The sequence below is a fragment of the Leptonotus elevatus genome, chromosome 20 (genome assembly GCF_054856555.1).
Source record: "Leptonotus elevatus isolate MCC_2025b chromosome 20, RoL_Lele_1.0, whole genome shotgun sequence".
Classification (NCBI taxonomy): domain Eukaryota; kingdom Metazoa; phylum Chordata; class Actinopteri; order Syngnathiformes; family Syngnathidae; genus Leptonotus; species Leptonotus elevatus.
The window spans coordinates 4,678,683-4,704,489 of NC_141258.1; the positions used below are offsets into that span (position 1 = coordinate 4,678,683).

At 38.9% G+C, this 25,807-nt stretch overlaps 2 protein-coding genes across 2 annotated transcripts in view; one reads left to right on the plus strand and one right to left on the minus strand.

Annotated features, from left to right (window-relative positions):
- Positions 1–20,979, minus strand: part of nrg3b (neuregulin 3b) — a 251,507-nt gene extending 230,528 nt beyond the window's left edge. Inside the window, exons 1-2 of the mRNA XM_086064515.1 lie at positions 20,846–20,979; positions 19,154–19,260 (exon numbers count right to left, since the gene is read on the minus strand). The gene's annotated coding sequence lies outside the window, so the exon portion shown is untranslated. The remainder of the gene's footprint in view (positions 1–19,153; positions 19,261–20,845) is intronic.
- On the plus strand, positions 5,651–20,092 carry gfra1b (gdnf family receptor alpha 1b). The gene is made up of 10 exons (XM_086064517.1): positions 5,651–6,128; positions 6,223–6,552; positions 7,413–7,496; positions 12,643–12,821; positions 13,843–14,015; positions 15,124–15,233; positions 16,067–16,201; positions 16,392–16,594; positions 18,209–18,256; positions 19,120–20,092. Exons 1-10 carry the CDS (start codon positions 6,089–6,091, stop codon positions 19,255–19,257), a joined length of 1,440 nt encoding a protein of 479 aa, XP_085920643.1. The 5' UTR covers positions 5,651–6,088; the 3' UTR covers positions 19,258–20,092.
- Positions 20,980–25,807: the final 4,828 nt, after the last annotated feature.

Genomic DNA, 25,807 nt, shown 5'->3' on the forward strand with positions numbered 1-25,807 from the left:
CATTTAGAGAATTGTTCAAAAGAGAATACGCCGTCCAGCCGGCCGATCCGTTTCTGCACAGAACCGCCGTTTGCCCTTGTGTGTCACATTACGCCGTCTTATCGCGTCAAGGATAATTGGAAGTGTGGGAGGGAATACCAAGCGGGGATAGCCAGGGCGACGGCGCAAGCAAAAAAACAAACCCAAAGCGAGGGACAATATTCAGAAATGACACGATGTTATATGATGTCCATTGTCGGCGCCTTGGAGGACAAATATTTCATTTGACTGCTGCAGGTGGATAAGAGAAAAAGACAAAACATATCCCGTCCTCCATGATTTGTACACCTCCAAGGGCAGATAAGTGGAAAGGAGCGGAAGCTACGATTTGAATTCATTATATTGACGGAACCCAGAACAATCATATTCCAAATCATTGTTCCCCATTGAAATGAATGCAAATGCTATTAATCCATTCCAGGTTCACCCCCAAAAACATTTTTCACTAAGGATAAACAAAATATGTCTGTAATTATTGCTATATTGTCTGTCTACTGCGTTGCTTCCACTGTTGGAATTTTTTTTTTTATTAGATTTACTGTTATTATGCTTTTACCATTTGCTAACTACCATGAATTAAGGGTTGTCTTTATTTCTTCCAAGTGCAGATTGAATGTTTGTTGTTTATTAGCATCCAGGCAGCTCACTAAATGCAACTACGCATTCTCCAGTGTCTTTACCATAACATTTATATTTATTTTGACCCACTAAAAGATACAACATATTGATTTGAAATGAAACCATAACAGAAATACTTGAAAAATATATATATATTGAATAAAATGTAAATACTATAAAAACAAAATATATAATGCAACCCTGTTTACAGCTAAAAATAAATTTAAAATAAAATATTTCATGAAATATTCATATTCCTTCATAAAATATTGAATAAAATGTCAATCAAATTGAAAAGTAATCTAGAAAAATGCCCTACTTACATCTAGTTTAAAATGTGCATTATACATACATTAAAAAGGCAACTATAAAAATAAAGTAGCCTAAAAAAATAAAAATAAATACAACAGAGACTGACAGAGATGCATTTTTTTAATATAAAATATTTTGGATTTTTAAATAGCTTATAAATCTGTAAGTAGGATTTTTACCCAGTTACTTTATATATTTAGATGATATTTGATGCAATATTTTTTTCAGGATTTTATCCACATGTAATACAAGGTAAATAATAATAATAATAATAAATACCGGGAAAATGAGAGAGGGAGAGAGAGAGAGAGATGACAGAGAGAGAGAGAGAATACATCTGCAGAAATAATCAGTTTAAACCAAAATAGAAAATTATAAATTGTCCAGGTTATTAAAATATCTGCATATTGTGTAAATAAAAATAAATTGCTTGCATGAATGGGTCATTTTCGGATTTAGGGGAGGAGCAAATGTCAGCGCACCACCTGAGGGAGTATCAAGTAACGCCGTGATGACTTCATGGGTGCAATCTGTCCGTGGCTCAACACTGACCCCTAACGGTGACTTTTAGTACAGCTCACAAATGCTTAATATTTGCTAAGTAATAAATCCCCCATAATGTTCCATTTTTGTAGACTCTGAAGGCATAACTTCAATTGGTTTCATATTTTTAAATGTTACTTGAGTCATACTCCTTATTAAAAAAAAAATCACATTCACTGTGCCCACTTCAAAGTGTTATCTGTCCCTCAAGTGCCGCCTCAAATTTCCCTTGAGGATAATGTGACTTTTTTTTGTGTGTTTTTACTCATTTTCAATTTCAGCAAAAATAAAAAAATAAAAATATAACATACTAATCAGACCGTGTTCTCCTGAGACGTCCTTGTGATTGTCCATGCTGTATTATCATGCGCTCATTGTCTACAGAGAGGAAATTAATTAGGAGTTTCTACTTCTCCATCCACGGAGCTGCTTAAAAATAACAATGAGCGGATGAGAGGAGTTCACGGGGATCTCAGGAGGAATAAACGTTTGGGAGTGTGCGCTTGCACAGGAAATGACCCACATCTTGCCTCTGCCGACGATAATCAAAAGAAAATATGGACTGAGGAGAACATAAAGTGACAGTGGATGTAAAGAGAAGGTCACTTTATTATACTTACCGCTTACTCTTTTTTTTTTTTTTACTACATGTGCATATGGGAGCCATAAAAGTCCATGCAAGAAACCCTAAGTATGATTAACTATGGAGAGAAAAAAGATTGTATGTTATCATATCATCCACTTGGGGGCACTGTTGCCCAAATTGGGACTTTCCCAAGAAGGGCCACACAATAGGACACAAAATTAGATACACTTGCACATGCAGTCCAGCACCATCAACAAATCTGCCTTTATAAGGATCATCATAATCATTAAGTATTAATTGTACATACAATTTACCCTTCTTAGGCTTTTAAACCCTGCTCAAATGTCACACATGCTTTTTAGTTGCAGCAGAACAAAAAAAAAAAAGTACAATCAAAGTAATGTCAACGTTTTCTCATCATGTCGTGATGAGGAAAAAGTGAAGCTGAAGAAAGCACTTGAAGGCCCATTGCCTTGCTTTTCACACCATCAAGCACGAGCGCGCCCGCCGTCTACTCAAGACGCGTTGTGGTCGAAGCCCGAAAAAGCAAAACTGACACTAATTTGCTGCCGTCACACTTTGCTCGGCTTTACGCTAGGGCAGTCGTGAAAATTCTCACGTGTGTGTGTGTGTGTGTGTGTTCACATATGCAACTGGTGTGTTCCTGCGTAGTACGGCGTCAACAATCTTGGCGGGGTGTGACAACACAAGAGCTTGAGGGCGTGATGGCTTCTGACGTGTTGACAAACTGCTGTTTACTGTATTTACTCAACTGCAAAGAGGTGTTAAAGGTAAGGCATCAAAAAACGTTTTTGAGTAAATTTGTTGTAATATTAAGTGCCACATCTCACATGGCAGCCTGTGACGTTTACTGTATATATTTACAAGGCACCAATTTGGGGTAAGGCATTTATCGAAGGCTTATTTAGGTAAGGCATTTAAAATTATTTGTTACATTTTGTGATAATGGCCGCAAAAGTGCATTTTGGTCAATTATTTTTGCATCAATAAATATCCAATTTGGAGTAAGGCCTTTATCGAAGGCTTATTTAAGCAAGGCATTTAAAATTCTTTGTTACATTTTGTGATAATGGCCGAGCGCATTTACTGTTTTTACTCAACCGTTACCATGTGTCTATTTGGGGTATGGCGTTTAATAAGATATTCTTCAAAGTATTTTAGATGATTCAATATTGTATTTGCCAGTTGTTTTTTTTGTACGTGATGTTTATGACCGCGCCTTGAAGAGCAAATGAATCCTTTTAGCGTGAAGTGAATGATGGTATCCCGCTGCTAATCTCTGTGACAGGTACGTAGTATACGCCGCTATTGATTGGTCCAATCTCATCCTGCCACGGTTTACTAGCGACACATTAAAGGAATGAATGGCGGCGGTTAGCATAGATAACGCTGACAAGGGAGCTTTTCATCCACTTGCACTTGTGTTTATTTTTCAATATAGATTTGCTTAAGTGGAACCAGCACGGCTGCCTTCCTCAAAGTGTCAATCAATCACGTGCCAGGGAGATACAGTGATTCTCAACGCTTGCCACCCTGGGACCGGCAATTTCCTTTTGTCGCTTATACAGAAGTGAAGATAAAGAAAATGCATTAGGTAATCGTTTTTGAAGACATATGCAGTACTAGGGCCTGGCCGATCAGTCAGCCAGCCGATTTAATTGGCTGATACTAGCCATTTAAAAATATTTTCAAATATGAAATACATTTTTTTTCTTTTTAAACTTTACAACATGAGACATTCAAAATAAAAATAAAAATAAAAATAAAAAATCACCTATAATTCCTGCCAATTTTATAGTGACAATATATTGTAAAATAATCAATTGATATCTTTAATCAGTAATGAAAATCAGTAAGTACGCAAATAACCCAGCGTGCCTTAATTAATTTTTTATTACTAGTCCACAACCCATTAAAACAATGACTGCCATAGAGCACGACATGCTGGTTACATAAGTAAAACACGCATAGAGCGTGGATTACATAAATACATCATGCAAGCAACAAGCAAATTGTTTACGTCAGTCTTCAATCACTTGGCTGGTTGAAGTGTGACAATTATATATTCAATGAAATATTGACGTCGGCTGTGTTTACGAGGCCGGCTGCAATCATCTCAAAAACACTTCATTGACATCTGCCAAACGGAAATCATATTGAAAGCGTAAGGGGATAATTTAGAGCAACTTAGGGAAAAGGAGCAATAAATTGAGCAGTCAATTTGTTCAATGCTCGCATGCACTCACACAATCGATGCCTCGCTCAATAGTCCGCGCATACAGAAGCATGTTTGCATTCATTCATACACTGAGCAATACACATTGTTATTTTAATATATTTTTTTAAATCATTAATAGCTATTTGTATCAATGCTGTCTATTTTCTTTTTGTATGATAAGCATGATCTGTTTCAAGATTCTTCTTGACCCAGCACATTTTTGCTGTACCTGTGAAAATGTGGTACCTGTTTTGCCTCTTGCATGTTTTCTGAGTTTGGTCATGTGATGTTTGCAAGCTAAGTCGTGATTGGTTGCTACCGAAGCAACTGTGGTGTCAGTTTCAGTAAAGCAATTGGTCAAATGGCAGCCCCCATAACATGCAACCGTATTAATAATAAAATAAATAAATTACAAAATATTTTTAAATATTTTTAATAAATAAAAATACAATTATCAAAATAATAATAATAATAAATAATGGACTTTTCTGTGTATTTAAAAATAACTAAAATGTATAAAAAATAAATAAAAATAAAACCATTTAAAATAGTTTTGAAAAATTGCCACCCCATAACATGCAACTGTACTAATGATGATTTAATAATAATAATAATATGGCCGCCCCTGAGATGGATAAAACAGGTGGATTTTCTGCTTAATTGAAAGAAAAAAAAAACTATAAATAAAATAAATAAAAACTAAAACACAAACAAATAATACCATTAAAAACAATAGTTTTTTAAATGGTTGCCCGATAACATGCAACTGTATTAATAATAAAAAAATAATACAAATAAAAACTATATTTAATTAAAAAAAATACAAAAATAAATTAATATTTAAAATAAAAAATGTAATTTAAAAAAATCATTTTGAAAAATGGCTGCCCGTGAGATGGATACAACCGGGTGGATTTTTCTGCTTAATTCATATTCCACAAACGCAATACTGTATAATAATCAGAATGCTGTGTTTAGGCATATAGGAAATATTATTGTAAATAAAGTAAAATAAAAAAACATTTGGGGGTTGACTTCCCCTTTGCCTTTTAACAGCATTTGTATCACTGACTTTTCATTTCGTAATCTTCCAAATTTGACTTGTTACCATTTGGGCAGAAATTGAAGTGCATTATAAGTGTACCTAATATAGTGTCCGTAAGTAGGTGACCCATTTAGTGTTCGGGGGGAGGGTGCACTTAATGAACCTGATGATGGTGGTGGTGGGCGAGCGTGCAGGGACGCGACGCGACGCGACGTCACACCCCTCGCTTCTCTCGCCTCATCCCGAACGAACCCACTTGGTCTTTTTCAGCCACGAGAGTCCGGACGCGCTCGGTCGTCTCCGCCTCCCTCAACCGAACAGGATTTATACTATTATCATCATTATGATGACGACGTTTTCATCTCTATGGCGGGATTTAAACTTGCTTTGGACCACCGGAGAAGCGCAATGACGGACCGTTAAACTTTACGCGCCAGAGGAAGCGGAACCAGCTTCGCAAAAAGATCACTTTTAAGAAAAACCGTCATTTGCGACTACTTAAGCGGCGTTTATACAGGCCGCGGTGTGGACGTCGGGCTACGGGCTGACGTGGGGGATGATTCGGCGTGGTCCAAAACGCGCGGAACGGATGCTTTTGTGCGGCTGGTGAGCCAACAGGATGCGCACGCATGATGGCGACCTCTGTCTAATCGCTGGAGCACCGGTTTAAAAATAATAATAATAATAATAATAATAAAAATACACGATGATTTTAACAACTTTTGCCATCATCTTATCATTCCCTGGTAAGTCGTTTTTTTATGTTGTCCGTACACGAAATGAGCTTTTATGCAAAGTGCGCGTCATAGTGAGTGAGATTCTTCCCCGCAACTCCCCCAGACTTGGTGTCCACCTTGAAGGGGGTCGGCGGCGGCGGCGGCGACCCCAGAGGCGGAGGCGGAGGGGCCGCACGCTTGGACTGCGTCAGGGCCAGCGAGCAGTGCCTGAAGGAGGCCACCTGCAGCACCAAGTACCGCACCATGAGGCAGTGCGTGGCCGGCAGGCAGAGCGGCCTGAGCGCCGTGACGGCTCCGGAGGCGCAGGGCGAGTGCCGCAGCGCCATGGAGGCCATGAAGCAGAACCCCCTCAACCGCTGCAGGTGCAGGAGGGGCATGAAGAAGGAGAAGAACTGCCTGCGCATCTTTTGGAGCATTTATCAGAGTTTACAGGGTACTTAAAAGGTCTTTTATACACCTTTAAGAAAATGTATAGCTATATAAAAAAGCAAGAGAGCAATTTAGTGAGATAGCGAAACAGATATTCGTTTCAGTACATGCTAGCTGTGTTAGCTTCTATGCTAACTGGTCAGAACAAGCCTCCAGTAAGTAGCTGGCCTAGGGGGAAAAAATATGATATAAAAATATATAAGTATTTGAGCATGTGATGCTAGTTTACATCATGTAATATGCACTGATCTGAATATATGACTGATAGCCGATAGCTCATCGCGCAAGCCGTTGAAGCGACAGGGCGGCCATCTTGCTAGCAAACTACAGTATACGATTAGACATATACAACTCGTAGGCAGTTAGTATAGGGACGGGTGGGGTGGTCACTATTTTTTACCAAGTTAAAAAAAAATATATATATATTTTTAAATTAACAAGGGAACGGTATATGGTGCATTGAAGACCGCCGTGTTTTTTTGTTTTTGTTTTTTGCGCTCAGTTCCTTAGACTCCAGTATTAGATTTACCAGACAGAGGCATCTTTTGTTGAATTAGTTATAATTAGTTAATAAAAAATATACACGTTTCCTCCTGTAAACATCATTAAGCATAGATTTTATACATATTTAAGGGAAGTGGTAAAATGTCTAAAGTCCTCTTGTTTATGTTTAACAAATTTAAAACATCATAAATCATGCTGTTTCTACTAAGTACTCATGTCTAAAATGTTTGAAAATTGTATGCCAATAAACGTTTCTTGGGAGGAGGAATATGGCGGCCTCGCGGCTTCAAAAACCTTGGCCTATCGGCTATCCGGTCATATATTCAGATCAGTGATAATATGTCAGCATGTTCCCCACAGGTAACGATTTACTGGAATATTCTCCATACGAGCCAGTCAACAGCCGCCTATCGGATATCTTTCGCTTGGCTCCAATCATTGCAGGTAAGATTGTATTTTTCATTATTTTTTTATTAATTGAAATGTGGGTTCTTTTTAGAACAGTTCCTCGGGCCGGAAATGGCCCACGTGCCATATGTTGCCCCCACCTCTGCGCTAGCATTTAATGTACTGGCCGATTGCCCTCCGGATGTAAATTAGCTGCCGTCCATCATCTGACACTGTTGACCATGTGCGCGGTAGTTTTGGTCCCATTTAGCAGGATTCGTCGTTGTTTGTGTGCGTGCGTGTGCGCTAATGGCGGATTTGAAAAGGAATGTCATCAGGAATGTTGCTCGCTGTTTGTACAGGACACGAGCGTGCTGCGAAGCATGTTGAGCTACAACGAAAACACACAAACAAAAGACTTATTAGCCATCGGTCTGCGCCATTACAGTGTGTGTGTGTGTGCGTGAGTGTGTTAGAGTGCATCTACTGCACAGGCTGTCAATCAAGCAACTGTCACACTGAAACAAACACACACTTGCAGTATAACAGCTATGTGTGTATCACCATAACTAATATACATACACACAAATATACATCTATATACATACAGTATTTGTATATGCATACATAATATGCACATACATAGAAACTGGCCAAATGATACCACTTCAGCAAAAAAATAATTTAACTAATTTTATCATTTTATTATTATTTATTTTTTATTTTTTATTTAAAAAAAACAACATATATTTATCAAAATAAATCATTAAAAATAACATTTATTTATTAAAAAAAAAAAAATCTGCAGCAAAATACTCATTTGGTTATTCTTTGAAATATGGACAAAAAATAGGGCAAGTACCGATACCAGCCTTATTTTAAGATGGCGGCCGATACCAGTATCAGATGCCATCTTGTGGCTGTTTTACAATCAGGAACTAGTGATTAGAAGAACAGTAAATTGTCATTAATTTCATGCAATTTAAGGAAAAATACTATATTGGTAAATATAAGTCTTAAAGTCAAAAGTGGAAAATGGTGCAGTTTAAATGTGTAATACTCAACTTTTATCCGATTCATCGGTAGAATAACTCTATTCTAAAAATATTGGATAACTATAGCCCTACTTAGTGTTTAACCTTTTTACATACACATACTGTTTTTTAGGGCCCGACCGATTAATCAGCCGCCGATTATAATCAGGCGATTATTGACCTTCAAATATCCACCAAAACAATCGGCCGATTATTTTTCCCTTAAAATGTTATTAAAGAACACCCAAGTTTCCGACGCTGTGAAAGTACCCTGAATGCACCATTTTGCCTACGTAGCATTAGCAACTAGCAAGTGTGTAGCATATGTTATTCTGTTGTCCCCAAGAGTCATTTAAGCCGTTTCATGGCACCTCAGTTGGAGTTAACTATAAAACTATACACACGACGTTAAGAATTACATCCACTATATGTTAAAATACAAAATATTCGTTTCTAAAACATCACTAGTCTAGCGCTAATGCTAAAAGTGAAGGGAGGATCCCATTAAAATGCTAACAGGAGGTTAGCATCGACTTTGGGAGTGTTTTTCCTTCAAATAATGAATATTCACACACAAATGCTGTGGGAACACAATTTTATGCATTAAATATATATTTTTAAATAGCCGGCAGATTAATCGGCAATCAGTTTTTCTGCCAAAAAACGATATCGGCCTGAAAAAATGCATATCGGTCGGGTTCTACTTGGTGTTTAGCCTTTGGTGTGATTTTGTACTACATTCACATACTGTTTTCTCCAAATGATCAAGCTCGTGCAAATGGCGGCCATATTTGCACATTTCAATGCAATATACAGTAGGATGACCTCTTAACTTGAATAAAACATATTTCCTACGAATGAATCCCACCTCTAATGAGATCAAAACTCCTCCTAAAGACATTTGAGTCTGCAATTCGGTGTATTTACAGTAGAGGATTCTGCAATGTGACATTTAAATACGACTTCCCGCAATGTTTTTCTTTCCTTTATTATTTACCGTTTTTCTTCACGCTCTGCAATCGTTGGAGTGAGAAAATAAATGGAATTGAAAACAAATGGTTGGGAGGCTGGCAGATAAGGAATAAGGCTCACCATGAATCAAAACAAGGACCGTTTCAACACAAAAGGAGAAAAACGGGTCAACATTTTTGCGGAGTGCAACCCCGCTGCGCCGGACGCGGTTGAGATAAGGCCGAGTGGAGCGTGCCTGAGCATACCCGAGCAACTTGGACGCTCACGATGAATTGTGATTGAACAAATTAGTATTAGAAAAAGGATTATTTATTGACAGCTGTTTCGCTGTCTATGCTGGTGACATATACTGACAGTCTGACCAATTAAATGCGCTTCCACGAGATGGCAGCAGGTCCAATCCATCATCACTGAGATGATGATGATGATTTAGGGGTGTCAGGCGATTAATTTTTTTTAATTGTAATTAATCGCATGACTTCAATAGTTAACTCACGATTAATCGCAAATTTTATATTGTTCTAAATGTACAATAAAATGTAGAATAAATTTTTTTCCTAAGTTTTCATATTCTTGTTAACATAAAAGTGGAAAAAAACATTAACAGAAATATGGCCGCATCTTTTAGTCACTGAAAAAACGAGTGTGATATTGATTTGTGTTGGTCCTTTTTCCGCCACTAGATGGCATAATTGCATTTGTAAGACATCGGCGACAGCTCAGTGCATTTTACTTTTCATATTTAGAGCTATCTAATCCTGAACATGAAATAACTTGTAAAATTCTGCACATTTTAAAAATTGTAATATACAACTTGACCCCAGTCTCCACAAATATATGCATTATTATTAAATGTATGAATGCTAATTTATGCTAATTTATGTCTGCTGCGTTGCGACTGGAATTCCCCCAGTTACAGGCTTTCCAAGTAAGGGGCGGTCAATCGTGCGTTAAAAAAATGTGTGGCCTTAAAGGAACTTTAAATTAACTCACTAATTTTTACACCCCTATTATTATTATTATTATACGCAGATTTTCGCTCTTCCATTGTAGTCTTTACGGTGCACCGATGATGTACTTCGTGGACACCTTGAATGAGTCATGTGTCAAAGTCACACGTTTTTTTTGCATCATGACTCACGACAAAAATGTCAGTAAGCAACACGTGTGCGCGCACACACGGTGCTTTCACGCGGTGACTAACCTTGTGTCAATGGACGTTGACATTGCGCGACTTGGAAATGTTATTAAAGGAGCCGAGCGTGACCCCACCAAGATGGCGGCGCATGACACGGCGATGCCCTTTGAGATATTGCGACTACACAGGCATGTTGCTATAAAAAGGTGTGCATACATACGCTACAATAGTCATCTATATGCAAATAAGCCTGCATATACGTATTGCTAATGTATTGCCAGTGATGAGCACGAGCGAGGTGAAGTCAAGAAGATCGGTATGGCCAGTGGTCATTTTTATGACGATGGACCAATTAGAGCAAAGAAGAATTTCACTAGTGAGCTTTTGGTGGTGGGTTCTAGTCGGCACTCCAGCAGAGACAACCGAACAGACGGAGCTCGAAATTGCCAGTTATAGATGGTTTGATAATGATGGACGGGATTTAGAAGCAACACTCCCAAAATCTCTTGCGTCAGCGTCTTGTTGCGAGTTCTCGTCAGCGCTCGGGCATCAACAGAACAGATGGAGCTGGTAGTTGCTTGTGATATTTTCTCAAGATGACAACAGAATGAAGAATCACAACCGTATCCATATTTCACGAGCGAAGCTTTTGGTTGCAAGTTCTCGTCAGCGCTGGAGCAGAACAGATGGAGCTTGAAATTGCCAGTGATATTTGATCAAAATGACAGAGTTAAGAAGCAATACCTGAGCCATATTTCACAAATGAGCTTTTGTTTGGGAGTTCTAGTCAGCACAGAACAAACAGGTGGTGGTTGCAATTGCAAAGTGATATCTTTTTTTTAAGATAATGGAAAGAATTACCCATATTTTGCTAACGAACTTTAGGTTGCGAGTTCTAGTCAGAGCTTGAGCAGCCACAATGAACACGGATGAAGCTTAGTTGCAATTTGGCAGGGATATTTTCTCAAGATGATGATGCTGGATAGAATTAAGAAGCAGCTCAACCAATATTTACATTTCACTAGTGATATTTCACTCTCTAGAGTTCTAGTCAGCGCTCGAGCAAAGGCAAGAGAACAGATAGAGCGTTACATTGCCAGTCGTATTTTGTACGATGATTAGCTGGCAGTAAGAAGCAGCACTTAAATATCCGTTATTTCACTACCGTGCTCTTTGGTTGAGAGTTCTCGTTGGCGCTCGAGCAACAGACCGGGCGGATGACGCTCATTGTTATGATAGTTGATGGGCCATCAAGTTAATAAGCACGTCTACATCCAGATTAGTGAACTTTTGGATTTGGGTTCTAGTCCGCGCTCGAGCAGCAAAAACAGAACAAATTGAACATTCGGCGTTTAGAAAATAAGGAACAAAACCACAAAAATGCATAGTCACACTTCATAACGACACACATTTAATATTTTGCCATCTGTCATCTGTCACGTCGTAAAAGAAGGCAACCAAAACAAAGAGAGGTTTTGGGTGATGATTTGGCACGTCGTCGTAAGTGAAAGTATCCCCGGAGGTGATCGCATTTGTTTCCAGGAGCTGTTTTTGTCGGGGTCAAAGGTCAGACTCCAGTGTTTGTACACATCCATGGCGCCATGGTGGGCTTGCTCAAGGGCGGAAACCTGAGATTTGTGCTTTGTCTTTTCCTGACAAATGAAACAACTTTTATATTGTGAATCTGTGACACGGGATGACATCATCGATGCTCGGAATGAAAGTCATGTTTTCGATGCGTTCGAATCGCATTTACTCAAGACGGTAAAATGGAATTAGTCATGAAAGAGGCAATCTGACCTCCCGGTGGACTTATTAAGAGCAGAACACGGGAAAGGTTTTCTCCTGCTGAGGGCACTTTGCTTTTGTATGAAGAGTCACTCTGACCTCCAGCTTCAATCTCTTAGTCACACACACACGCACACACACACACACACACACAATCCGAGCCTTTTGCAACGTGCACGCACACACATCCACGTCTTAAGGAAGCGACAAATGTCAATAAGTGAAATATTTGATGCAAAACGATTCAAACGTTTGTTTGTGTGGCCGTCAGCCGAGCCGGCGTCCACCAAGGAGAACAACTGCCTGAACGCGGCCAAGGCGTGCAACCTGAACGACACGTGCAAGAAGTACCGCTCGGCCTACATCAACCCGTGCACCAGCAGGGTGTCGGCCTCCGAGGTGTGCAACAAGCGCAAGTGCCACAAGGCCCTGCGGCACTTCTTCGACAAGGTAATGAAGCTTAAATAGAAACTTGTGTTATGCACAAAGTTTTTGTTTTTATTATTATTATTATTATTATTAATAAAATTAAAATAAAAAAAAATATATATATAAAATATTAGCTAGTTAGTTTTCCTGGATGACAGATTTGACACAGTTTAAGAAATACAATATTTAGCAAGATTTTTTTTTATTTATATATACATATATTGTGACACCAAGTCGACGTTTGACCCAACTTGGTTTGTTGTACTAATGTTTCTAAAGCACAACGGCTTATTAGGGCCACGTATAAATATATATTTTTTAGAGGGCGGGGGCAAAAAAAACTTGCACATTTGCCACTTACAACAAGTTTCTGAGTTTTGTCCTTGCATATTTGCGACTTTATAAAGTGGCAAATTATTTTCTCACAAATATACCACTTTAAAAAGTGGCAAATTTACAAAAAATAATTATAAAGTGGCAAATTTTCGAGTTTTTTTTTCTCTGAATATTGCCCCCGCCCTCTTGTACTAAAGGCACATACTGTATAACAACATTTTCCAGTGGATACACAAGTTAATTATGTGCCTTCTGCCCTCTAGTGGAAGAGCATATAATTGATTTTGCTGTCACTACTTCACAAGTTTTGCGAAAGCATGGGGGACCTGCGAGGTAGACATGCTAACCAGACATGCTAACCAGATGGCTTTAAACCAAAGTAAAACTAAAATCTGTATAATAAATCTGTTTTAGCATCTTTGTGGCAGGAACATAGCCCACCGAGTCATTGCCATGCCGCAACAACGAGGCACTCTAAAGTGGCCGATCCAGAGGGAAAATGCATTTTCAGGGTGCCGTCATAGCTAGCTGGTCACAATTGTGCTGGATAATCGGCAATATGAACAAAGGTGCTCAAGTTCTTATATAATCCGAATCATACCAGACTTCAAAGTGCGTTACGAGACGCTCTTTTAGCCACACCCCCAAAGAAGTCAGGAAAAAAAAACCACTTAATTGACTTCTTAAATTGTGTTCCCTAACGCAGGTTCCGACCAAGTACAGCTACGGCATGCTTTTCTGCTCGTGTCCAGCGGGCGACCAGACGGCGTGCGCCGAGCGCCGCCGCCAAACCATCGTGCCGGCGTGCTCGTACGAAGACAGGGACAAAGCCAACTGTCTGTCTCTGCAGAACGCCTGCAAGACCAACTACATCTGCAGGTGACTTTTCCTCTCGACATCATCAACAACACTGCTGTTTTTTTTTTCCACTTCAGCTACGTTTGTTCCCAAACAGGCAGTCATTATGTTGAGAACGCGTCCGCCATAATTCCGATTGTCTATTTTAAGAGGAGATAAGCACCGTTTCTAAAGGCGAAAGCAGAACATTGGTGATGTTAATGGGAAGAAAATTGCTAGGTTGGTTATGGCCGCCGCGTTTCAGCTGCCGCAATCCCGATCCGTCGTGTTATGTGAATAGAGAAGGTCTCAGTTGTGAACTTTGAAAGCAATCACTCCAAATTATATGGACGGCGGAAATGAGAGTTCCAAAATGGACGGGAGGCGTCAGCTGCTTGGAATTGCTGCAAACATCGGCAATTGATGCCAGATTGCGCATAGTTCTGAAGAATAGTGCTTTGTAGGGATATGCCGATTATCGGCCGATATTGGGCATTCTGACGAATATCAGTAGTGGCCTTTTTCCAAAATTTGACGGCCGGTAAAAGGTTTAGCTAAAACCATTTTAATCTCAGGGAACTATTTATTAAAATTTTCAGTCAACTTTATAAGAGATGCTGCTGACCCTGGGAACCTTCTGAACCTTTTGTTTTTGTTCGACATTAAAACAAAGAAATGTGAAAGTTTAAGATTTCTTTATTTAGGGAAAAAAACAGCTATGGTACTTAAGTTTCCATTTAACTTTTTAAGCCGTACTGATAACCTCAACATTTGTTTTTTTGGGGGGAAATTTAAAATGAAGTATATTTTTTATATACATTTTTTTGAAAAGTCTGAAAATGTGTTCAATAAACATGCTTAATTAAGACATTAAAACAAAATCGAGATTGGCATTTGTATTTAAAATTTTTGGGACATCAATAGTCCCCCCCCTCCCTCTTTTTACTGAAAATGAATATCGGCCTCAAATATCAATTATCGGCCTCCTTGACTCCTAATAATCGGCATCAGTATTGGCCCTGAAAAAAAAAACGTATCTGTCTATCTCTAGTGCTTTGTGACAATGTTTGTTTCCTACCGATGTCAGGACTACAACTCGTAACGCCAACTGCGTTGTTTTTTTTGTTTGTTTTTTCGTGCTCGTTTCCAGGTCTCGACTGGCAGATTTCATTAGCAGCTGTCAGCCGGAAGCTCACTCCATATCAGGCTGTCAGCGGGAAAACTACGCCGACTGTCTGCTCGCCTACTCCGGCCTCATTGGTGAGCGCGGCTCTCGCTTTCATACCCTCGAAATGTTGCCACTGGACTTGAAAACTCGCGGATGGTGCGCTCATTTGTTGAATTTTGTGTGTAAAAGTGCCTCCTTGCAAGGTGTTGCCTTGTAATTGCGCATGTGTTTCGCTCAGATAAGACGAGCGGCGGGGACGGCTTAACAACAAATTGGTGGATTAATTTAATTTATGAGGGAAAAATAACAAGGCATCCTGAGATGAACTGTTTTTTTGTTTTGTTTTTATGTGTATAAATCTGGTAGGGGTCTCAAAGCAAACACGGTGAAGCAGCATTTAGCTGTTGTGCTGCACACACAACTACCAGTAGAAGTTAAGTCAGCCCTTAAATGCTTTTAAACCCACACTTGCACACTTGTGTATGAAATGCGCTATACAGTGCAGTATAAATAAAGCTCTGTTATCGGCGCTATTGAAATTTCAGCATCAACCTACAGATCACTAGCTAGCAGCAATATGGTTTCTGCTGGGGTCAGCAAATCTAATTCAATGTGAAAACAAGACATACTAAACAGTTAAAAGGTGCGTGGGACATTGAGTCATAGATTTGTGTTGAGGTAATTTTATGCCACTAGGTGGCATTAGTATTTCATGTTGGATGGTGCAAAATAAAAAAGACGTTTTTACATCAATTATATTTAACTTTTTAGTGCATCTGGACATTGTATGTAATGCTATTTAAGGTCTTAATTTAAGCAAAATCCATTTAATAACATAATGCTTTTTATTGACCCGCGGAAACCCCCCGAGTAATTATGTATAGCCTCAAAACTATGATTCATCTCCCTCGTCTTCCATTTGCAGGTACGGTAATCACGCCCAACTACGAGCGCTCCCTCGGCATTAGCCTGTCGCCGTGGTGCGACTGCAGCAGCAGCGGGAACAACAAGCCCGAGTGCGAGAAATTTGTGGAGTTCTTCGCCAGCAACCGATGCCTACGTAAGTGCCGATGCTCAAGTTCCGAGTGGATTTCTTGTAAGCTGAAATGCTGGCATTTGTAGGTGGCAGTAAATGTAGTGAGAAAAATACTCAAGTAAAAGTAAGTTACATAAAAAAGTTAAGATACATAAAAAAAAATTAAAAAAATAAAAACTTCTGATATGAAAATCTATTTTGTCCGTCCTTGCAGGAAACGCCATCCAAGCATTCGGCAACGGTACCGACGTGGGAGTGTGGCAGCCTCAGCCCCCCATCGAGCCCACCGTGGCGTTGCCCAGCAGCACGCGGCGGCACGGCAAAGACGGAAGCGGCAACGCTGTCGACGCGCTCACCGGCCTGAGCAAACTGGACCTGGACGGCGACCCGTCCTATCACATTTGTGGAACCTTACAGGTAAAAATTTCCCAACCTTTATTGAGCCAAGGCACATATTTGATCTAGTGGCGCTCTTCGAATGTCATGATACATCACTAGCATAGACTAGACTAGACTAAGTGCAATTTGAGTAGAAATTGCGTGGGAATGCGGAATGCTAATAGCTGAATGCTAAGCTGAATGCTAAGCTGAATGCTTTTGAAGTCAATTGAAAGATAAATTATGTGAAAATTACAACATATTAATTGCAGTTGAAAGATAAATGAATAAAAAAAACACTTGAACCCGGGAGGCGTGAATTTTTTTAAACAAGTGGAAATTTATATAGAAAGTTGTTATATGAAAGTACCCTCCATTAATTTAGAAAACTGGAACTAATGATATACAATGGAAAAATGTGGGGGGAAATTCACTCAATAGCGCCACCTAGGCATGCAATACCCTCCATTCATTTAGATGGAAAAGATTGAACGAATAGTGTAAGTAATGTGGAATCAAGACGATAAATACCCAGGAAGGCGTGAATTTTGGAAACAAGTTGAAATTTGAGCGGTGTACATCAAAAGTATTTCGTGGGAGTTGTTTGATGGCAAAAAAAAAGTGAGGAGAAATCACAATAAGACATGTTCCCACAATGAACACATGAAGTGAAATTGTCAAATTTCTCGCAGCACAGGCCCGACATCAATCGATTGCAACCCGAAAGCTGAGCCAGCGTGATGCGTCAGTGGTGGTTTTATGTCGCCGCGCTCGCAATCCCGCCCCCTGGGCACGAAGATGAGACGTCACACTTTCCAAAGCTGTCATGTCAAAGCTAATTGGTTGCCGTAGCAACGCTAGGAATGGGCCGCAGGGGTGTCTGAGACCCCGTTTGTGGGTGAGGTTGTGTGGGAACAATTTGTCACTGGAAGGCTGCAACTCAATGTCTATTTTCGAGGACGATGTCACGTTTAACCCTGATCCGCACATCCCACTGCTCTCAGTTGGTTTTTGTCAAAGCGAGAAACCGATTTATTGGGAACAGTCCCCCATAAACTGAAACTTCTTTCATTTGTATTTTGACCACTAGTTGTTTTTGTTGTCTTTTTTTAAGTGTGGCAATCCATCAAATTGGCTTTTAACCTTATTTACTCGCAGCCATTTTCACTGAAGCAACCCCCTTTGCTCCCAGCTGTGGATTTTGACTGATTTTGCAAGGCCCACAGAATATTGTGTTCTATTGCTATAAAAACATGGAGGGGAAAAAGGGAAAAAATGCATGTTTCTATCTGTTTCCGTTTTGTAGCAATTCGCAATAGAATATAGCTAAGTTTCATCATTATTCACAAAGCTATTTAGAATTGTGAGTAAACAAGCTTTTTTTCAACATGGCCCTGGTTGATCAAATACGTCTTTGGGAGCATGGTAATATTTAAAGTAGACCATATTTATAAGTTTTTGGAAGCAAATGAGTTAATAGCAATGATGTGGTGAGAGCGATTCATCACCCTCATCAAATGGTAGTTAGTTTATTCGTGCAGTTTAATTTTAATCAGGAATGTTTTGACCACTGTGGTGATGATCCCTCATATAAATGAGTCATAGCCTAAATGTGTTCAAACAGATAACCAAAGCCATTTTTTCTGCTTCCAGGCCCAAAAACTGGTGTCCAATCGCACAGAGGATTCAACATTGTGCACGGTAGGAACAGATTAAAAATACATATTTTTTTATTCAAACCACCACTACCGTACTGTATGTGTAACTTGATCTTAACCTCTTAATCTCATAATACGTTAGACATCACAGATACTACAGTACATATTAGGGATGGGCGAGTACCGATACCAGGTATCAGTATCGGGCCGATACCAGGCCACATCCATGGTATCGGTACTCGCAACGGGTATCGATACTGGCCCCCGCTCTTGTGGCCATTTTTTGGTCAGGAACTGTCAGAAAGACTGAGGGGAACAAAAGTTTTGTTCCATCTCGTCTGTTTCCTGTATTTCTCCTTATGAGGTAACACTTGTTCATTTCATTATTTCCGGCAGCGCCATTTCGGCGTGCGTTACTGAGAATATGTAAGTACTCTTGTTGCGAGCGATATCACATATATCTTTGGTTCATATATGTTTGTAACTTCTCCATGTCTAATTGCCTCGTTTACGTTTGCCGAGCGCTTAATTGCCTTGTTAACATCCTCAAGCTTGATTTTTCTGGCCACTGGATTATTTGTTTCATCTTATTCATGGCTTCTTTTTTTAAAATTAATTTTATTGTGTGCTCCATGCAAAATGACTTTTATGAGCAAATTGAAAAAATATAATTGCCATTAATTTCATTCAATTTTAACAACATACGTCTTTTTTTTTAAGGATCTGTCATTGTTTTTTGGGGGGAAATGTTATGTATCAAAAGTACTAATAATATTGGCACTTGATATCAGTATCGGTGAGTACTGAAGATTTGAGTATCGGTATAAAAACAAGGTGTGTTCTAACATCCCTAGCACATATAATGTCAAACAATAATTTTGCCACCTGTGATTGCTTCTCCCTCAGACAGGCGATTCAAACGCCATCGCGAGAAGCTCACCGGCCGAACTGGCTTGTCTCCGCGCGTGGAGTCTGCTCCTGGCTCTGGCCTTCGCTTTCACGCCAGCAACAACGTTCCAGCTCGGAGGAGTCCCGCTCTTGTAGAGCCTGGAGGATGAAGGATCAACGTTCTCTTATCAGGACCTTCCTCGACATTTATCAAGGATTAGAACAAAAAAAAACAAATACCAACACCGAAGGATATTCACAGACTTTTAGGAAGGGCTCGTTTTGGACTTTTAACGGGCGCCCCGGTGTGAAGAAGTGCAAATCTCTTTCAAATCTCTGCATACGTGTGCTGTGGTTTTGTCCCGTTAATCGAAACTGCAATCGCTCAACAAGGAGACGACGAGTCAAGTTTTGCTGTTCCAACGAGGGCGGCCAAATAAAAAAATTAAAATTGGTCTCGTATTAAGTCTTAGGTCAGCTTTGTCGTCAAAACTGTTTGTGTGTTGAAAAAGAATAATTTGTAATTATCAAGACATCATTGTCTGCGACGATGATTCAAGCGTTGTAAGTTTTGTCAAAGGGAGCAATCATTTATTTAAAAAAAAAAAAATGGAGATTTCAATTTCATGTGGTTCGCAAGTTTCAAAGGGAAACTAGTTATAGCGTTAACATTGGCTGTTAGCTCCATTTGAACAAGATTATCTTATTTGAATATGTCCATTCCCCATCTCAAATTTATTTCCGGAAATTGACCCCCAAAAAATTTTGCTGACTGGTTTTGTTTAATTATTCATTTATTAAATTATAGTTAGATTGCAAATAAATAAACGACTGCCTATTTTAAACATCATAGCTATTAAACATCCAAATATTACTTTAAGGGTAGGAAAAAACTAAATGAGAATGTCTGTAAATCACTTCACTGTAAAAACCCAGACTCCAAATAAGTGTGTAAAAAGCAAATAAAAAACAATGTTTTTGCAAATGTGTTGACTTGTCAGTGCTTATGTCTGTAAAAAAATGTTCATGAGGTCGATTTGATGACCCTACTTGGCATTTAAGTTGTGTAGGTCGAGTTGAAAACCAAAATGTAAAATGACTTACAGGAAATGTTACGGTTCCATTTAAAATCAAATAAAAGCTGGAATAACGTCCTTCCTTCGTGAAATCAAAAAGCCATCTGGAATGAACAGTTCCGTTTTGATTACAAAGCAGGTGCACACACGCACACAGGTTGTCGTGATTGCAAACTAGGAATGTGTCCCAATACTTTTGTCCATAAAGGTGGAACACAAAACGAAACAAAATGCCTCAAAAGTCAAACAAAACCTCAACCCTCAAAATCTTGCTGTCATTCAACGCTGTTGACTATTAAGACAGCAAAGTGCACTTGTTGTTTGTTACTCCCAGTTGACGTTTATTGTAAAAAATGGCACATAAAACCAAAACTTGAACTAAACCTTGGATATTTTCTAACGAGTCTGCTAGCTTAATGAACTTTTTTTTTTTTTAATCCTTAATGTAATTTAGCTGATGTTTGTAACGCATCTTACAAAATAATGTTATGCTTACTAATTCTGAAATTAGCATCGACTTTAGCTAGCATCGACTTTAGAGTAAACGCGTATTTTCTCTCTTCGGACTTTCATGGATAATGTAAATATATATATATTTTTTAACTAAAATAAAAACACTCAAACTGAACAGGGGGTTCTAATACCTAAAAACAACACTTCTGACTTACACGGTGGCTTTCCGCAGCCGTTCGCGGAGTTTCCATTATTGTCAGTCACGTCACATCAGAGAAGACGGAGGCGGACAAGGACGCCAGCCAGGATAGAGGACAGACTGTAGAGGAGACAGTCAGGTGGGATGATGTGGGGAAGGGAGGAGGAGGGGGTGAGGAGGGGGGGTGGGGGGATGTCTGGTCAAGAATATGGCCCACCTGTTTTAACACAGTGATGGACTACTGGACCAAGAGAGAGCACATAAGATTTATTAGACGTGCCAGCAGCTCCAAAAAGACACAAAATGTCCTCTACGTGTCGGGCATGGTGACAAGATGGCCACTGTGGATGGACGCGCTTTGGATGAGACGCAACACGAGTGCGTGCGTGAGTCCTATTAAGCACATTGTCCGTGCGTGCTAATATTAAAATGACGTCACACAGCACTAATAAAAAATCTCCGGAAAATGTTGCAATATAGACACAAATAAACTCATAATACATTTTATTGCGGCCCCCCCTTTTAATAATAATAATAACAATCCATTTATTTTGTGATGCACTTTATATAGAAAAAGAGAAAAGTTAAAACAAATTACAATAAATAAAACAGTTAAAAAACATAAAATATAGCAAAAAACAAAACAAACTTTAACCGTGTGACACCTAATTACTGAAATGTTGACGACCTCAACCCTTCTCTGGAGGAGAGCACTTGATTTGGTTTTTTCTTCTTTCAAAGGATGCACCTGCCTTTTAAGCATGGGAATCGCACATTTGGATCTCTCCAGTGGCATTCAGGAGCACAGATAAGGAAGAAATCAGCCGCGACTACAGTCTACATAGAAAGAGAAAACTTTATAAAGCCCTCAAAAAAAAAAAAAAAAAAACTTAGATAAGACCAAGATGATGACCTTTAAGAAAGCGGCTAAAACTTTCTTTGGATTGCTTTCCTTCTGAATCTTCAGATGAACGCGCGCCCTTCGAAACTTTTGGGCGACAAAAGCCTTCGTGACCAAACACCCGATGGTCACTCAATCAGACACTCGGGGCTTCGAAGGTACATCAACAAAGTAGTAATAAAGGCTCGTGCGAGTTCAAGTGAATTTCTGTTACTTACTGGCTGTTTAGTACACGTGCCAACAATCTCGTGATATTTATCGTATCGTGATGTTTGGATATCGTTACATCCCTAATAACTGTAATTGAAATCAAAGTAAGCAAAAAAAAAAATTTTTTTAATTGAACACATTTATTTATTTTTGCACATGTCCACATTAATGGTGGAAAAAGGTTTTATATGATCTAACTTGGTCATTTTTTTTCTGGGGATGGGCAAGCACCGATACCAGGTATTGGTATAGGGCAGATACCAGTCTTATTTAAAGGTATCGGTACCCGTGATGGCGGCCGACCATTTTACTATCAGGAAGTAGAAATGAGAAGAATTACAAATTGCCATTCATTTCACAAATGCAAATTTAATGGTTTAAAAAAAGAAAAATATATATATTGGGATATATAGGTCTTTAAAATGATCTGGCATTCGTTTTTTGAGGGAAATTTTATGTTTTAAAAGTACCGGTAATAGTTTTCTAGTATTTTTTTTTTTTGGGGGGGGGAATACTACAAAAACCTGACATTTGAACAGGGGTGTGTAGACTTTTTATATCCACTCCATCAGATTTCTTTGGTTATTTTTAACTCATTCACTGCCATTGACGGCTATAAGACGTCAAAAATTAATTTGAACTATTTCTATTAGTTTAACATTTTTCCCACTTTTGTTAAAAAGAGTATGAAAACCTAGATTTGTTTTAATTGTTCATTTAGAACAGATATTATATTTGTGATTAATCGTGAGTTAACTATTGAAGTCATGCGATTAATTATAATAAAAAATTTGAATCGCCTGAATTTTTTTTAAACTTTACTAGTTAACTCACGATTAATCACAAATTTTATATCTGTTCTAAATGTACAATATTTGTTTTCTAGGTTTTCATACTCTTGTTAACAAAAGTGGGGAAAATGTGAAACAAATAGAAATAGTTCAAATGAATTTCTGACGTCTATAGCCGTCAATGGCAGTGAATGACTTAAATAAATTTCCGCCTCCCATAAAAACATTGCCATCATGAAGTGTGTGTCATGTCATTTCCAACAGTCATCTCTTGCGCGTTCCTAAGGAATGGGCCCAAAACAAACCACCATTGAGACAGACGACACCAAGTTTGTGACACCTGCTGATACACAACATGTCAAATGCCCTCAAATGCATCGTCTGCAGCGCAAGCAAAGCAGTCTGCGATAAGCAGCAGATGCCAATCATGGCTCCAGATGGAAGCCTGAGGGCGGCTGCCACGATGCCGGAGACGGCTGTAAAAACAGTGTAGATGTAATTATGATATGGGAAAAGTACTCACGCAAAATGACACTAAAAGTTGCTTCTTCTTTTTTTTTTGGGAATGTTTGTCAGCTGATTTTGGGAGCGTCAACAATGATAAATTCCTACAAGAGAAATGAGGAAGGTATTGCAGCAAAGCATGATGGGATTTTTTTTTTTTTTTTTTTTTTTTTACAAAAGGGGTTGGTGCACTGCACACGAGGGTAACGTGAGGTTAAGACGCCCCATGAAATAAATTTACAGCTTTTGCCAAGTAATTTCTTTGGCTCATAACTGTTGTATGTACGTCCCAATATAGAAGAAATACAAGGCTGGCGTCACCCGACTTGACAAGTTTGATATCCAGCGTAGCCAACACTGAAATGATAAAACGGCGGCTCGGGTGTCAAATCATTTTGAAAAGGCGCTCCAATAGTTTGCTTGGCTTGTCCCGCGATGGGATTTCTAGGAGTCAAATTGGCAGAATGATCTTCTTCCCTCATCACAAGTGACTCGCCCCCATTTCTGCTTTTAGCCCCTCGAGATTCCTTCCAAAATTGGAAGATGGCCGTCATTTTTAAGGAACGTTCTGGCGGGCGGCGCACCTTCGTTTAACAACATGAGGTCAACTTTATACAATGCGTACAGAAATAAAGAGGATAAAATACGGCATTTTGAGATGTTGTATTGTGAACAAATTGTCACCAAATGGATGGTCGGAAGAGTTCAAAACCAGGAAAGTGTGTAAGGGAACGCCCACTAAAAAAAAGTACCCCCGACTTCACGGACGGACTACAAGTGACGTCACTCTACAATGACAGACCGTGAATAATAAAACACAAATTTACTCGAGTATAAAACTAGATAGCTTTCTCCATTCATAAATATTCGACATCATTTCACGTAACAACGTACGTGAGAGTATGCCGCTATCTCGCTGCATGAAATTATACGGCGAACTACTCAACTGGATGGAATGTTTAGGAAATAAGATAAAAACAATAAATGAAGCACAATTGCTAGAAGGCAAGTTTGCTGTTGGTCAAAATGAGTTTGAGGACCAAAATAAAAAACAATTTATCACTAACCGCCATTTTTGTTGTTTACTTTTGCCTTGAACGCTTTCAGGTCGGAACTCGGAAAAAGAAAAAAAACTCGTATATATCCGACTTCCGACCATCCTCGAATGCAGCAGTGCGTCAATTTTGAGTTAAAGTTCCTTGAACGCCACAATTTTTTTTTAATGAGTGATTAAGGACTTGGAAAGCCTTTACTGGGGGAATTCCAGTCGTGTCAATTTAGTAGTAATACATTTAATAATAATGCGTATGCTTGTGGAGACTGGAGTCAAGTTGTCGTTTACAGAATTTCACAAGTTACTTCATGTTAAAGATTAGATTGCTCTTAATATGGAAAGAAAAATGCACTGAGCTGTCACTGTCTAACAAATGCAACTATGCCATCTAGTGGCAGAAAAATGAATTCAACACAAAAGAATATCATGCTTGTTTTTTTTACAGTACATCTTAATATTAACTTATGAATTATGATTACTGTATAATTCCTGTATCAAGGACTAAAAAATACAGCCATATTTCATTTAAAAAAAATTCCACTTCTTTGTTAACATTCTGAAAACTTGGGAAAAAAATGTTGTACATTTTATTGCACATTGAGAACAATATAAAATGTGCGATTAATCATAAGTTAACTGTTAAAGTCATGCAATTAATTACGATTAAAAATTCCAATCGCCTGACTCTTCTACTTATATACAATATAAAGATTTGTAAAACGTGTCCAGACACCAAAAAGTGGCCTCCAATTCAAGTTTGCTTGCTATAATTTATCTTCAGTGTAAACTTTGTATTGGTTAGGCCGGAATGCGGATGTTCCTTTCACGAGTTAAAAGATGACTTGCCCTTCATTGCTTGCCTCCGAGCAGCGCCGTAACATCGCAAAAAGACACGGCACATGAATAAGGAGAAGCAAAAAAGGACTGACCTTGCTGTAGAGTGTAATTCACATTGATTTAAACGGCAGTCTTTTCTTACCTCCACCAAGGTGGCCCTGTCTCTTGCTACTTTGAGTGCAATTACACAAAAGCAACTTACCCACGTTTGTCAAGCGGCGGGCCAAAGGAGGAACAACGTATGGTATTAAATCGGGACGAAACTGAAAATCAAGAGAGATCTTGCAATGACAAGCTGAAAAGTGTGAACAATTGCAAGGAACAAGCAATCAATCGACATCTTGTATTTATAAAAACATGGAAATTCCACACCATAGAATGTTGACATCTGCACCTACTTATGTTTTAATTAGACATGTTTTTTCAAAAAGAGGAAAAGAAACATGCATTCCGTGACATAAGCAAAAAAAAAAAAACGGATGTTTTTCTTTTCTTTTTTAACTCATTCACTCCCAGCCATTTTCACTGAAGCAACCCCCTTGCAAAGCCCACAGAATATTGTGTTCTATTGCTATAAAAACATGGAGCCTACCAAAAGAAAGATTAGAGTCTCTTCTTTTATCAGGAAAAAAAGTATATTTTTATCAGTGTCCGTTTTGCAGCAATTAGCATTAGAATACA